This window comes from Narcine bancroftii, chromosome 2 (genome assembly GCF_036971445.1).
Source record: "Narcine bancroftii isolate sNarBan1 chromosome 2, sNarBan1.hap1, whole genome shotgun sequence".
Taxonomy (NCBI): domain Eukaryota; kingdom Metazoa; phylum Chordata; class Chondrichthyes; order Torpediniformes; family Narcinidae; genus Narcine; species Narcine bancroftii.
Window position 1 is genome coordinate 68,195,100 of NC_091470.1, and position 13,799 is coordinate 68,208,898.

Sequence of the window (13,799 nt, forward strand, 5' to 3'; positions counted from 1 at the left end):
TGGTAGCTCAATTGTAGAAAACATTCTAGAAAAAGGAAATTTCTTCAAACTGCTTTTGAAAATCATTTGAGTTGACAATTTGTTATCTGACCAGACTGAGAAACTTGCAGTTTGAATGGGGATTATAACATAATGCTCACATAAACAAGATAGAGTATTAGGTTTGAAAAGAAAGTTACTGCTGGCTTTTTGCACTAGAGGTTTCTTTTCAAAACAATTCAAAATTGACAGAATTTTGCCTATGGAAAACAGCCAGTGAACAGCCAGGGAAGCCCTGGCTAAAATAAATAAACCAAAGCTCCAAAGCTTTCTGGGAAAGGCTACCAGTGGATTTCTTAATTACAATTTTACTTTTACAGCTTATTTTTTAAATTTGCAGACATTTCTATAACAATTCTAATAATTCTTCACTCCATTATGAAGATAACATTTAATTTAAATAGACACCAAATCCCATGAAATTGTCTATGTAGAACACAGACAATGAAACAAGCAGGGGAAACTTTTGGACACAGACAAAAAGATGGAGAAGCAAAATTCCTCAAGATCAAATTTCAGAAATAGTTGGACATCTGTTTTAATATTTTCCTGAAATATGGTTAAAAATTATACTTCCAGAAAAATCCCTTTTCAGTTCCAAAAGAAATTGCCTTGACAACATATGCATTAATTGTCTTGGAACTAAAGCAGTATCTCAAGTCCTTTTTTATCACAATACAAGAGCATCTCATCAAATTAAGGCCACATACAATAATTTTCAATGTACACGGTGTGGGCAAAGTTTTAAAATTCTGTGCACAAACCTCTCACAACAGTTCAAATTTTAAGTGAAAAGTTCCACCATTTCCCAGATGCCGAAATTAATCCACCCACAAAAAATGGAGAAAATGCTAGGCATTTCAATAGAAAGATGCAATCATCTCTTGTTAAATAATTTTGGTCAAAGAAACAGAGATCTTTCAGATATTTCTATTTGAACACTTTCTACATTTCAACATTGGCACAATTCAATCACTTCAAACACATCACTGCATGGATTTTAAATAATTTCAGAAAGACTTTAATCTCATTATTTCACAGGGGCAGTAAAAATATTACCATTTTCAACTCCTTCAGAATCCTGATGTTGGGACTCGTTACATATTCTTATTTCCACAACCCAAAGAAAACAATTATCATATTATATATGTATATATATATATAATTTTAATTTAATTTAATAGATAAAATTGGAAAAAAATAATTTAATTAGTTCGGACACAACTGTAAATAAATCATAATAGAAAACTGAGATAAAACAAAGAAAAACAGGAAACAAACTAGACTGTTCAGTCATTGGACATACCATGATATGTATTAACATTAACATGTTTACATGGCATTTAGAAAATCATAACATGAATGAAAAAGAGAAATGTTTGACAAATCTATTAGTCTTGACGAAGTAACAAACAGAAGAGAGGGGAGATTCAAGTGGGCCCAGTGTTATTTAAATTATGAAAGGATAAACAGAGAGCAGAGGACAGGCCTGGATGGCAACCTATTACACTAGACAATGTGGATTTTGCTTCCTGAACACTTTTAGGTGTACTTTATGGTTTTTGGGCTGCTGATCACAAAAAACCTTTGATCACTTACTTAGTTTTTTTTAAAAAGATATAACCTAGTTTTGGGATTTCCTGTCATATATTGCACGTATATTGTCCAAGCATGCCCTGGGCATGCACTCATTGCAGGTGCTATTCAAATGTTGTCTTGGGACTGGGTACGTTTAGTCAGTACAAATGCAGACAGGCTATAAAATAAAGGTAAAGATTCCATTATTGTCAAAGCAGCTCACATACACAGATGCTGAGCATTCCATTGATATCGATTGAATGCATGTTCTTTAGATAATAGCATAGTGAGTGTACTTAACAGTAGTATTTATTGTCTTCAGCAAAATTCAATACAGCAGAAATGTCTTGTCAATGGCGCAACAGCTGCGATATTATCTGTTACATTTGTGGTGAGTATATGCTTAAGGCTTCAAGATGCATCATGACTGCACTTATTAAGAAAGCCTACGAGCTCTACTTTGGTTGTAAAACTGGTGACCAAGACAACCTGGGCTCCTCACATTTGTGGTGCAACATGTGCTATCAACCTAAGGGCTTTGCTCCGAGGTACATTATGCAATTAAAAATGCTAAATTCAATAAAAGTTAATTTAATTTTTCTCCAACTTCCAATAATACAGCAAATCTAAAATAATCTTGGTGTTCAGCTTGAAATTGTCTGTCATAATCCCCATTTATTTTTCAGAAAGCAAACCTTTTGAAAAAAATTTGTTGTCCAGTGTTGCCAATTTGATAAAGGCTTTTATGTTCTTAGTGTTTTATTTATTTTAGCTAGTTATTTATCCAAGCTGATCAAATGGCCCATAGTAATATTTATGTTGCAAGTGTGTGAATCTTGATATTTGATAAAATACCACCCAAAAATATTCTACTTAGACATGGCCTTATTTGATGGATAAACAATTGTTTGAAAAATAGAAAACAATTGAATACACAGGTCTTCATCAGATTGGCACATTGACATTTTGGAGAAGCACATGGAAGTATCTTGGTCTCCTCAGGCAGTGGAAAGCATTCAAGCTTCCTGAGGGTACAGTGGAAAACTGAGCTACAAGGATGATATAGAGTTTGCAAGAGGTTTGTAGACTGGTTAACCGTGGGGGAAGATAACAGGTGATAGAATGCAATATTGGAAAATGTGCAGTTATTAATTTTGACAGAAAATGTAAGTACTTGCTTTGCAAGTAAGAGAAATTAGTAGATCAGTGTACAGCAAGGATCTCTAAACTTGCTTACTGTAAGAGCCACATACAATAAACCTCAGATGTTTGAAAGCCACAAGACAAAAAAAAATTACATACACGCTTTTACTCTTACATGCAGATTTTGATAGAACAAAAACCTTTATAAATATTAAGAAATATATGCAGTTTTTAAACTACAAATTTGTATTGATTTCAATAATCAAAATGTGCACATCATATATTCGTATAATAGTCGAATTTTGTGAACTAATTTTTTTGGGTGAAATTTGGGGAGGTGGGGTCGATTATTACATAGATACAACTTTTGACCGCTGTAAGTACCTGAGTCGTTAGAGGCGTAGGAGCTCTGTTGGGTGACTGGCTGGAAAGTTCGCGTTTTGAGATGTCATGAACACTGATGGCTGGCCAGTGACCGGGACTAGGCGAGAGTCAGGCTTGGATGGACGGGAGGTTGGGTAGCCGGGAGCTTGGACGGATGGATGGCCAGGGTGCCGGGAGCTCAGATGGGCAGGCACCCTGGATAACATTTACACTCCACGAATTCCAATGCACGCAACACAGCCACATCAAGTGATTGCAAGCCATGCCCACTAATAGTACACAGCCAACATAGCTCAGCAAGCCGCACATTCATATCAAAGAGCTGCATGTGGCTCGTGAGCCGCGGTTTGGCCACCCCCGGTGTACAGATGATTCAGGTGATGGTTTATGAAAGATAAATAGGAAATATTCAAGTAAAACAAGCAATTGTTTCAAGGGGTTTGGAGTACAAGAGCATTTTCAATTCTGTAAGATTACATCAAGGTAATAACTGGAGCACTCCATTTGGTTTCTAGATCATAGAAAGGATAAAGCTGCTTTGGACGAGGCTGATGATGGGAACAAATAAACCTGAAACTTATGACTTGTCTGACAAGTTTTTAACTGAGTACAGCAGCATTTGCTTTAATTGTGGAAAAAATATTACATCACAAGATACATTGTACTTACTTGTGGTTGTGCTAGTTCCAATAGTATTGATAGTTGCAGGTACCGATGTAGAAGAGTACAGTGGTAAATGTCCATTCTCACATGCCTGGTTCTTGTCTGGCCAATGAGAAGCAGAGACACAAATCCCAGAATCACGCATGCTCTGCCAACCATTGAGTTTATCGTCAGAGTTCTGTCTTTGGTGATAATAAAGAGTTTGTCCAAAATCCATTGAATCCTGGCGTCTGCCCTGGTTTCCAAAACCAGAAGTACGATCCTCTAAATGGTTGAGCCACATTGCTAGCGCATTTCGGTCTTCCAGTGAGGTGGCAGGATGGATCAAAGCATAGGATAAGAGCTGTCTACTTTCTTCAATATGCTGATTGTTCTCAATAGAATGAGCCAAAATTTTAGGTAAAAGCTTCATGTATTCTATTTTTGCATTAATATTTCCTGGCTTCAATAATGGAAGATGGGTCAGCAACAACACCATTACTTTGTCCTTAGATTCTTGATGCCATTGATTAATAAAGGCTGAAAAACAATGTTAAAGCATGAGTACATCAATTATAATTTATCTGGGTCCTTTAAGAATCATTCCAGTTGAATTAAAACTTGAAATTACTGACCATCAACCCAAAGAATCTTCTGATCTTGTAACAAGCATGTGGAGAAAACTGATTTTCTTTTTAAAATATATTATAATATTAAAATATTCTACTTCAAATACAGTAAAACCCCTGTTATCCAGAATTCAAGCAATCGGCAGCTTCAAGCAATGGTTAAAAAAAATTTAAAATTTAAAAAAAAGGTAAAAAACACCAATGTTTAATATTGCCACCTCCTACTGGTTAGTCTGCCAATCATGTAACCTCAAGCAACCGGAAAATTCATTTAACTGGCATCTACCAATCCCCATAGATGCCAGATACTGGGTTTTTTTTTTAAATATAAACACTTCAAATTATTAACAGTTTTAATGTCAAAGTGGGATAAAAGAATAGACTAAAGAAATTGTATTCCAATGTAATACAAAGCATGTTGAATTATAATCGCATAGTACACCTATTTGTAAGTGTACACTGAAGAATTAAGCCCAAATCCTATATGTAAGATAATGTAACGAGTTTATTGCCATAAACTCTGTACAATTTATAAAATCAAAATTCTTATTTGCTGAAGCCAAACAGGTACTTTGTGAAAAAAAATACAAGGGTGTATAGTGCAAGAAAAAAAGTATTACAGCAGTCAACTCTGAGTGTTTTATGATTAATCTAGTGAGCGCAGATTGAAGAGCCTGATAGCCATTGGAAAGAAACTGTTCTTGAACCTGAGGGTACTGGACTTCAAGTTTTTGTACTTTCTTCCTGAAGGTAGCAGCAAGAAGAGGGTTGGGTCAAGGTTGATGATGTTGGCTGCCTTCTTGAGACAGAGCCTTACATAATTGTCTTCAATGGATGGGAGGTCAGAGTATTGGACTTTGCCACGTTCTACATTCTTGGGCACTCAAATTACCAAACAAGGCTGTGAGGCGACCAGCAAATTTATATGCAGATGGAGTCAAACTTGGCTACATAGTCATGAGTGAATTTGGACTAAAGTAGAGGACTAAGCACCCAGTCTTGGATAGCACATGTTGATGATCTGCAAGGAGAAGTTACCAATCCACACTGATTGGGGTCTGCCAATAAGGAAGTCAAGAATTCAGTTGCAGAAAAATGAAGAGGATTTGAGATCTATTAGCTTGCCAAGATATTTTTCTGGTCTGATGGTGTTGAACACCATGCTGTAGACAATAAACAAATTGTGGTCCAGGTGATTTAACACAATGAGATGCCAATAACCTAGTGTAACAATGGGCAAGATTGCAGCATGATTGCACAAATCTCAATAACTCCCTCCAAATTATGTTTGCTCAATGATGACAACATTTCAGATAGTAAAGAAAAAGTCTATTAATTCAACACATTTGGGTTTCTGTGGTAGAGTTCCGGCAAAATTTTCAGACTATTAGATTTTATTCCTGCTAATATCCGCTCAACATTTTTTTAAATTGCTTTTTAAGATATTACATTTTAAAATTTTAAATTTAGATATACAGCATGATAACAGGCCATTTCACCCCACGAGTCCATGCTGCCCAATTTACACCCAATTCGAATGGTGGGAGGAAACTAGAACCCCCAGAGAAAACTGATGCAAGCATGGGGAAAATATACAAACTCCTTATAGGCAGCATGGGATTTGAACCCTGATCCCAATCGCAAGTACTGTAAAGGTGTTGCACCAACCACTATACCAACCGTGCCACCCCTAAAGTAATTAATAAATTTTCTGGTGAACAGCATGTTTCAATAGAGCATAATAAATGGTGCCCTGGTGGATTTCAAGGGAGCACAGAAAATGTTACTCAATGTGATAGATAGCAAACCAATGGAATATCCAAATAATAGTTAATAGAGTGCTTCAGTGCTCCATAAGGTTGCAGAACCAACTTCTTCACATGAAGAAAAATGCTTAATATGTTAAAGTCTACCAGCAGCTTCAAATGAGAAATCATTTTCTTAATCCTCAAGACTCTGAGTTGTCAGAAGATTGATTGTGATTGACCTCCAAGTGACATGAGAGCAAGTGGCAACAACTTAAGTACGAACTATTTTAGTAATTTGCATTGAAATAATTAAATTTCTTGATTGCTGGCTATCAGAATTTTTAATAAATCTGTAGAATATAGTGAAAGAAAGTAGTTGAAAAATGATTTCCAAACCTTCTCATTTAACTTGAAGGGATCATTTAACTATAAGTCACAATTATAGATGATTTTAAAAAAAACTTCTTAGCCAAAATAGCTAAAATATATTTGGCATGATGGAGAGGGAGTGAACTCAGTCATCAAAAGCCTGGAAGTATCCCTTGTTTAGTACGTCACATTATAAATGGCATCATATAATTAGATTTAATTTATATCTGTTACTTTTCTTAAAATCTGTCACTTTTCACCTTACGTTAAACCAATAAAGGCACTTTCCACCAAATTAGTCTAACTTGACATGGTATCAGCCAACAATGTGCCTATCCCCAGTGTCATTTGCCACAACTATCTTCCAAGACAACCAAACCAGAAAGCAATACCTTAAAGAACTGCCATTAATAAAGCAAAAGACCACTCCCATGTGGCCATTTCCAGTTCCATCACTCGAAAAACTAAGGCAACTTAAGATACGAGTTATCTTGAGGTAATTTCTATCCATTCAATTTCAGGTATAAAGTAAAATACATGCTACTTTTCTGAAAAAAGTGGCACAGTCACTTTAAAAAAAATCAATTCAGTTCTACATTTTAAAATCTGCATGACCATCTGAGAACTGGTGAGCAGAACATCTACCACATTTGCAGCTATTAATCATACAATGCAAATCTAGAGTGGTCTATTTCAAAATATTCAGAGCAAAATATTATTTTGAATGCTGAAAATCAGATTAAAGGTTAAAATCAACAAACATAGGTAACTTCAAATTCAACTGGAATAATTTCTTTATATTCCTTAATGTGGGAAAATAAAATGATGGCCAACAGAAATGTAATAATAATCCCAGACCAAAGAATTGGAATAGGCAAATTTAAACCTTGGTCAAAGAGGCTAGTCATAATCTTACAAGATGACAAAGACAGTTCAAACTGTCTTTGTTTCATCTCTTTTTTGTCATTATATATGTGTGTGTGTGTGTGTGTGTGTGTGTGTGTGTGTGTGTGTGTGTGTGTGTGTGTGTGTGTGTATACACACACACACATATATATATATATCTATAGATATATCTATAGATAGATATAGATATATATTATATATAGCAACTGTGGAGTAATAGGTTAAAAAATGGGAAAGAATTACAGACAAGTGATTTTTTTTTGGAAAATTGTAGATGGTTATTGATAGGAGAGGCAAGGGAAGTTCACAGTGTTACAAGTCCAGAGGTCCCCAAAACCCAGCAGCAATAGATATTCAGCAAGACAAATGGTTACTTAAACAAAAGTAGTTTTTAATCATCTTCAAACATGAAAACAGAATCACACTTAAACTTGTCACTATTAATTTAACTAACCTAACTTAACCTTCTTCTAATTCTGTGCACATGTGTATGCAAGTTCATAAAAGTTCTTTGATTCATAGTCCAATCTCACTTCTCATTCCTCCAAGTTCACTGGATGCAGGCAATTCTTATACATGCACAGAATTTAACATTTATAAAATTTCACCAGGCTTTGGTGCTTGTAAGGTAAATGGTTACCGCACAGGAAAATTCTTGTCAGTTTTCAGAGAGAGATTTATTGTATGCTGGGCATCCACAAGTGATTTACTTCTTTTAATCAGCCACTTCAGTGCCTTGCCAAAGAAACTTGACCCCTCTGGGTTCTCCAGATGATAATCTCTTTCTTTCAGGTCACCACAGAGAGCCTTTTTGTTTCTCTTATTTCAAGTGAACCGTTAGACAGCCAGTCCTCTCCTCTTGCATGAACCACAAGGGCTTTGACCAGTCTGAACTAAGCACTCACAACCCATCTTCCAAATGGGGTTTTCCACAAGCTTGCCAGCTTGTCTTGTTCCAGTTCCAGCTGCTGACTGTAACACTGTAGAACTGATCTCAGTGTCTGTCTCTCTCTCTCTCGCACAGAGAGAAAGCCTGTTTGACTGTCTCTGCTTGCAAAACCACATGACCTTCTTAGAACAGCAAGTTCCCCTCCAGACTGTTTCATCTGTTGCCTTCTTGCAAACAACAATCCATTAGTGAAGTATCTTGGGCATTCTCCAGAGTTTTTGCAAGGCTCGGAGACCCCGATATGACTAACATTAGCAGAGCTCCAGTATTTTAAATAAGATCTGTTTTAAAGTGTTTGAATGTGACCTACATTAACAAACCCTGCCCCAATTTATCTCCCAAAAACTATCTACATTTTGTCACAACAGATATAAACATGAGAAAATATAAAATAAAATACAGTATATGAGAAATCAATGGAGATTAGTATGCGCAGAAGAAATGGATGAACTGCAATTATTGTGGATTTGAATACTGAGAATGCCTGAGTACTTGTTAGGGCAAGGTGAAAGATCATAAGAACACTGAAATAATTTAAAATAATACAGGAGCAGTGGAGCGATGAAGCAGCAGATACACTAAAACAGAAGCAGACAAAATATTTAAGACTATCCCTGGATCAAAGTGAACAAGAAAGATCATTTAGGATGCCATGACTTCAAACAAATTGGTTTGTCATGAGAAAATAGCCAAGAAGTTGGAAAGAAAAGCTTAGGGTCAAGGCTAAGATAAGATTAGATTATTTAACATCTTATCTAGGACTGGATATCTTGAGGAAGGGCTTAGGCCCGAAATGTTAGTCATATATCTTTACCTCCTATGGATGCTGCTAGACCAACCGAGTTCCTCCTGCATTTGTGTGTTTTAACAAGATTTTGAAAGAACTCTCTAACATAGACACACATTGTGAGATGTTTATGAACGAGAAATAAACTAGAGTTTCCCTCTTTTTTTTGAATATTTTATTTATGATCTTCCAAACAAATTCAAACACTTATCAACATTAACAGTGTTTTTTTTTTCTCAATGCTAACAATATCAGCATTGACTGCAGTTTACAATTATCAATTTTATAAAGAATTTTTTAAATCAGAGTTCAAGCTCTTTTCATCTCCCTCCCTCCCCAACCCCCCACACTTAACACTTAAAGGAGTTTCCCTCCTTCTGGAAGTAACTCACTCTGAAGAGTTTCTTTCAGAGCATGACAATTATCATTGGAATTATCAATTCACTACACTAGTTGGTTGCAGCAATATTGCTAATGCTAAAAAGGGCAAACGATAAAAAAAACAGTCGGAGCAAGTCCAGCTGTTGCCTCACATCTCCAACAAGGTGGATTTCATAAGGATCTCAGCTGCTATCTGAGTGGAGGTTGTACATCCTCTCTGTGACCAACTTTCTCTCGGTATTCCAATGTCTGCTCACCTCGTGAGGGAGTGGAGTTTGAGAGGGTAAATGACCACCCTGAATTGTCTGTAGCAGGCAGCCAAGAGGTAGAATATGAGGAATGTCTGGAGAATTACAAAAATCATTTGGATTAGTTCAGGATTAATTTAAGAGGTGATTTATGGATGTGGTGTACTCGATGGGTTTAAGAGCCTGATTCACTCCTGTATGACTATGGCTATTTATTTCACCTTCAAATGAGAACATCAGCATTAATATATTTCATAAGTATCTGATTTAATCTGATATCCTTCAGATATCCTTTTAAAGCAGCCCTTAAATAATGAAAAAGGAGAGATCCAGGTTTCTTAAGGCATAAAGAAATAACTGCAAAAAACTCACAATGCTGGAGAAGCTCAGCAGGTCATTGTCCTTTATGTAGCAAAGGTAAAGATACAGAACCAATATTTCAGGCTTGAGCCCTTCATCAAAATATGAGAAAATTCCAGCAAGCATCCGAACAAGAGCGGGGTAGAGTGGCAAAGGCAGGAGATAATAGGTGGAGAAAGGAGGGAGGAGACAGAAGCAGAGGGGGAGGGGGGATGACTGGTGGAACTGGAAAGACAGAAACAGGGAAGGGGAAAGAAAAGGCAAGCAGGTTTAGTGGAAGGCAGTAAAGTCAATGTTAATGCCATCTGGCTGGAGGGTGCCCAGATGGAAAATAAGGTGGTGCTCCTCTAATTTCCGGGTGTTCAGGATGGAATAGTACACAAGGCCATGGACAGACATGTGAGCGCAGGATTGTGACTCGGAATTGAAATGCTTGGCCACTGGGAAGTTGCTGTGGTTGCAAATGAAGCGGAGGTGCTGAGTGAAGTAATCTCCCAGTCAGTGACCAGTCTCTCCAATGTAGAAAATGTTACAAAAGGTGCACCGAATGCAGTAAACAAGTTCACTTGTACATCCAGAGGATGTACACTTCACTAAGTGTTGTTTCACTTGAAAGGCCTGTTTGGGGCCCTGGTCTGTGGTGAGGGAGGAGGTGTAGGCACAAGTGTGGCACCTCCTTCTAACACAGGGGAAGGTGCTGGGGTATGATGGGCGTGGAGGGATGAGTGCACAAGGGAATCGCAGAGAGAGTAGTCCCTGTGGAAGGCTGAGAGGGGAGGAGAAGGAAAAATGTGTTTGGTGGTGGGATCCTATAGTAAGTGCCAGAAATTCCAGCGGACAAGGTGTTGCATGCTGAGGCTGGTTGGATGGTAGGTGAGGATGAGGGGGATTCCATGTTTATTGCATCTAGGGGTAGAGAGGGCCAGAGCAGATGAGCGGGAGATAGAGGAGATATGGGTGAGAGCTGAGTCAATGCTGGTGGTGGTGGTGGAGAAGCCACCTTTGTGGAAGAAGGCATACATTTAGGAAGATCTGGACTGGAAATCCTCATCTTGAGAACAGATGCGGTGGAGATGGAAATTGAGAGAAGGGGATGGAATCCTTACAGGGGACAGGTTGTGAGGAGGTGTAGTCCAGGTAGTTTGAGATCAGGGTGGAAGTTGTCCGTGAAGTGAATGAAGTTGACAAGCTCATCGTGGGTGCATGGGGCAGTCCTGATGTAGTCATTGATATACCAGAGGAAGAGTTGAGGGGACTTGCCTGTGAAGGCTTGCAGCATGGATTGCTCCACAAAGCCCACAAACAGGCAAGCATAGCTGAGACCCATGCAGGTACCCATGGCTACTCCTTTGATTTGGAGGAAGTGAGATGAATTAAAAGATAAGTTGTTTAGGGTGAGGACAAGTTCTGCCAGGCAGAGGGTGGTGGTGGTAGAGGGTGACTGGTCGGATCTTTGGTCCTGGAAGAAGTGAAGTGCTTTCAGGCCTCCGAATAGGAGGGGGGAAATAAAGGTCTAAAAGGATTGGATATCCATTGTGAAGATGAGGCAGGCTGGTTTGGGGAATCTGAAGTCACTGAGATGAAGGAAATGCGAGGTGTCACGGATGTATGTGGGGAGGGATTGAACCAGGAGAGAAAAGAAAAGAGTCAAGGTAGGATAAAACTAGTTTGGTTGGGCAGGAACAGGTAGACACAATGGGCCTTCCCAGATGATTGCATTTGTGTACCTTGGGTAGAAGGTAGAAATGGGCAGTGCAATGGTGGGAGAGAATGAGGTTAGTGGCCATGGAGGGAAGGTGACCAGAGGTGATGAGGTTGGAAATGGTTTGGAGACAGGGGTCTGTGTTGGGGTCATTTCTTTTTATGTTGTATATTAATGATTTAGAATATGAAATGAATGACTTTGTGGCCAAGTTTGGAGATGATACAAGGAGGTGTTGAAGAAACAGAGAGGCTGCAGAAGAACATACACAGAATGGGTGGACAAATGACAAATGAAATACAATGTCAGAAAGGGCATGGTCATGCCCATTGTTAGAAAAGCATAAATGATGAGACTATTTGTTTTAAATGGGGAGAAAATCAAAAATACCCAGATGCCTCGGGACCTGGAAGACCTTGCATAGGATAGCCTCAAGGTAAACTTAGATATTGAATCAGTGGTGAAAACAAATGCAATGCTGGCATTCATTTCAAGAGGAATAGAATATAGGAGCAGGGATGTGATGTTGAGGCTTTATAAAGCACTGATGATTTAGATATACTACATGGCAACAGGCCCTTTTAGCCCACAAGCCGAGCTACCCAATTAACCTACAACCCTAGCACATTTTGAACCTCACTTGGAGTACTGTGAGGAATTTTGGGCTCCTCATTTAAGGAAGAATGTGCTGATATTGGAGAGGCTTCAGAGAAAGTTCACAATGTTGATTCCAGGAATGAAAGGGATATCATTGACTGCTCTTGACCTGTACTCATTGGTATTTTGTAGAATGGAAGGGGAGAGAATCTCATTGAAACATTTCAAATGTTGAAAGGCATGTGTAGAGTAAATGTAGAAAGGTGGTTTCCCATGGCAAGAGTCTAGGACAAGAGGGCACAACTTCAGGATTGGAACAGAAATGGATGAATTTCTTTAGCCAGAGAATGGTAAATCTGTAGAATTTGTTGTTTATAGGCCATTGTAGAGACCAGGTCATTGGGTGTATTTAAGGGAGATATTGATAGGTTCTTGATGCACAAGGCATCAAAGATTTCGGGAAGAAGGCTGGACTGAATGGGCAATTGGATCAGCTCATGATTAATTGGTGGGGCAGACTCGATGGGCTGAATAGTCTATTTCTTTTCCAATGTCATGATCTTACTGTATTATTGAAATAAATTTTTTATTGTTGAATTTACCAAGAATCAGTAAAATAAAGCTTTATTTTGTGTGCTATCCATTCAAGTTGATTCATGTAGCAGGTAGTGTAATAACCCCAATCAACAGTTTAGAGACTTGTGTTACAAAGAGTTAACTATAGAGAAAAGTTGTTAAAGTGCCAGTAAGAGGTACAATTAAAAGTCTGATAACAGTTGCAAACAAACTGTCCTTGAATCTGGAGGTTTAAGTTTTTAAGCACCTACATAAACCAATGGATGGGGCAGGGGAAAAGAAGAGAGCATGACTGGTCCTTTAAATATCCCATGAGATAGTAAGAGGTGTAGATGGTGGGGGGGGGGGGGGGGGGGAAGGAGGAGAAGAGGAGGTTTATATGGTTGTGTAAACTTGTTATAGAACTCTCTGCAGTTTCTTGTGGTCTTTTGGAAAAGCAATTCCCAAACCAAGCTCTGATAGACAGGATAGTTTCTGTTATGCATTTGTAAAACTTGGTAAGAGACCTCAATAGGAACATAGGAAGTAGGAACAGGAGTAGGCCAAAAATGGCCCATCGAGCCTGCTCCGCCATTCAATACGATCATGGCTGATCTAATTTATGACCTAACTCCACCTACTTGCCTTCTCCCCATATCCCCTAATTCCTCAAGAACTTACTTTTTAAAAAATATTTTATTTAAATTTTCCACACATGTAGTTACAATGAATTAATACAATAAAAAATTTCAATAATACAATACAATAGATTTATAAACCCC

At 38.1% G+C, this 13,799-nt stretch overlaps 1 protein-coding gene across 3 annotated transcripts in view; it reads right to left on the reverse strand.

Moving 5' to 3' along the window:
* The window catches only part of samd4a (sterile alpha motif domain containing 4A), a 152,375-nt gene that overhangs the window by 96,853 nt on the left and 41,723 nt on the right, over positions 1-13,799 (reverse strand). For all 3 annotated transcript variants that reach the window (XM_069916947.1, XM_069916946.1, XM_069916948.1), the window contains exon 3: positions 3,814-4,326. In XM_069916947.1, the coding sequence (XP_069773048.1) occupies positions 3,814-4,326 (513 nt within the window). The remainder of the gene's footprint in view (positions 1-3,813; positions 4,327-13,799) is intronic.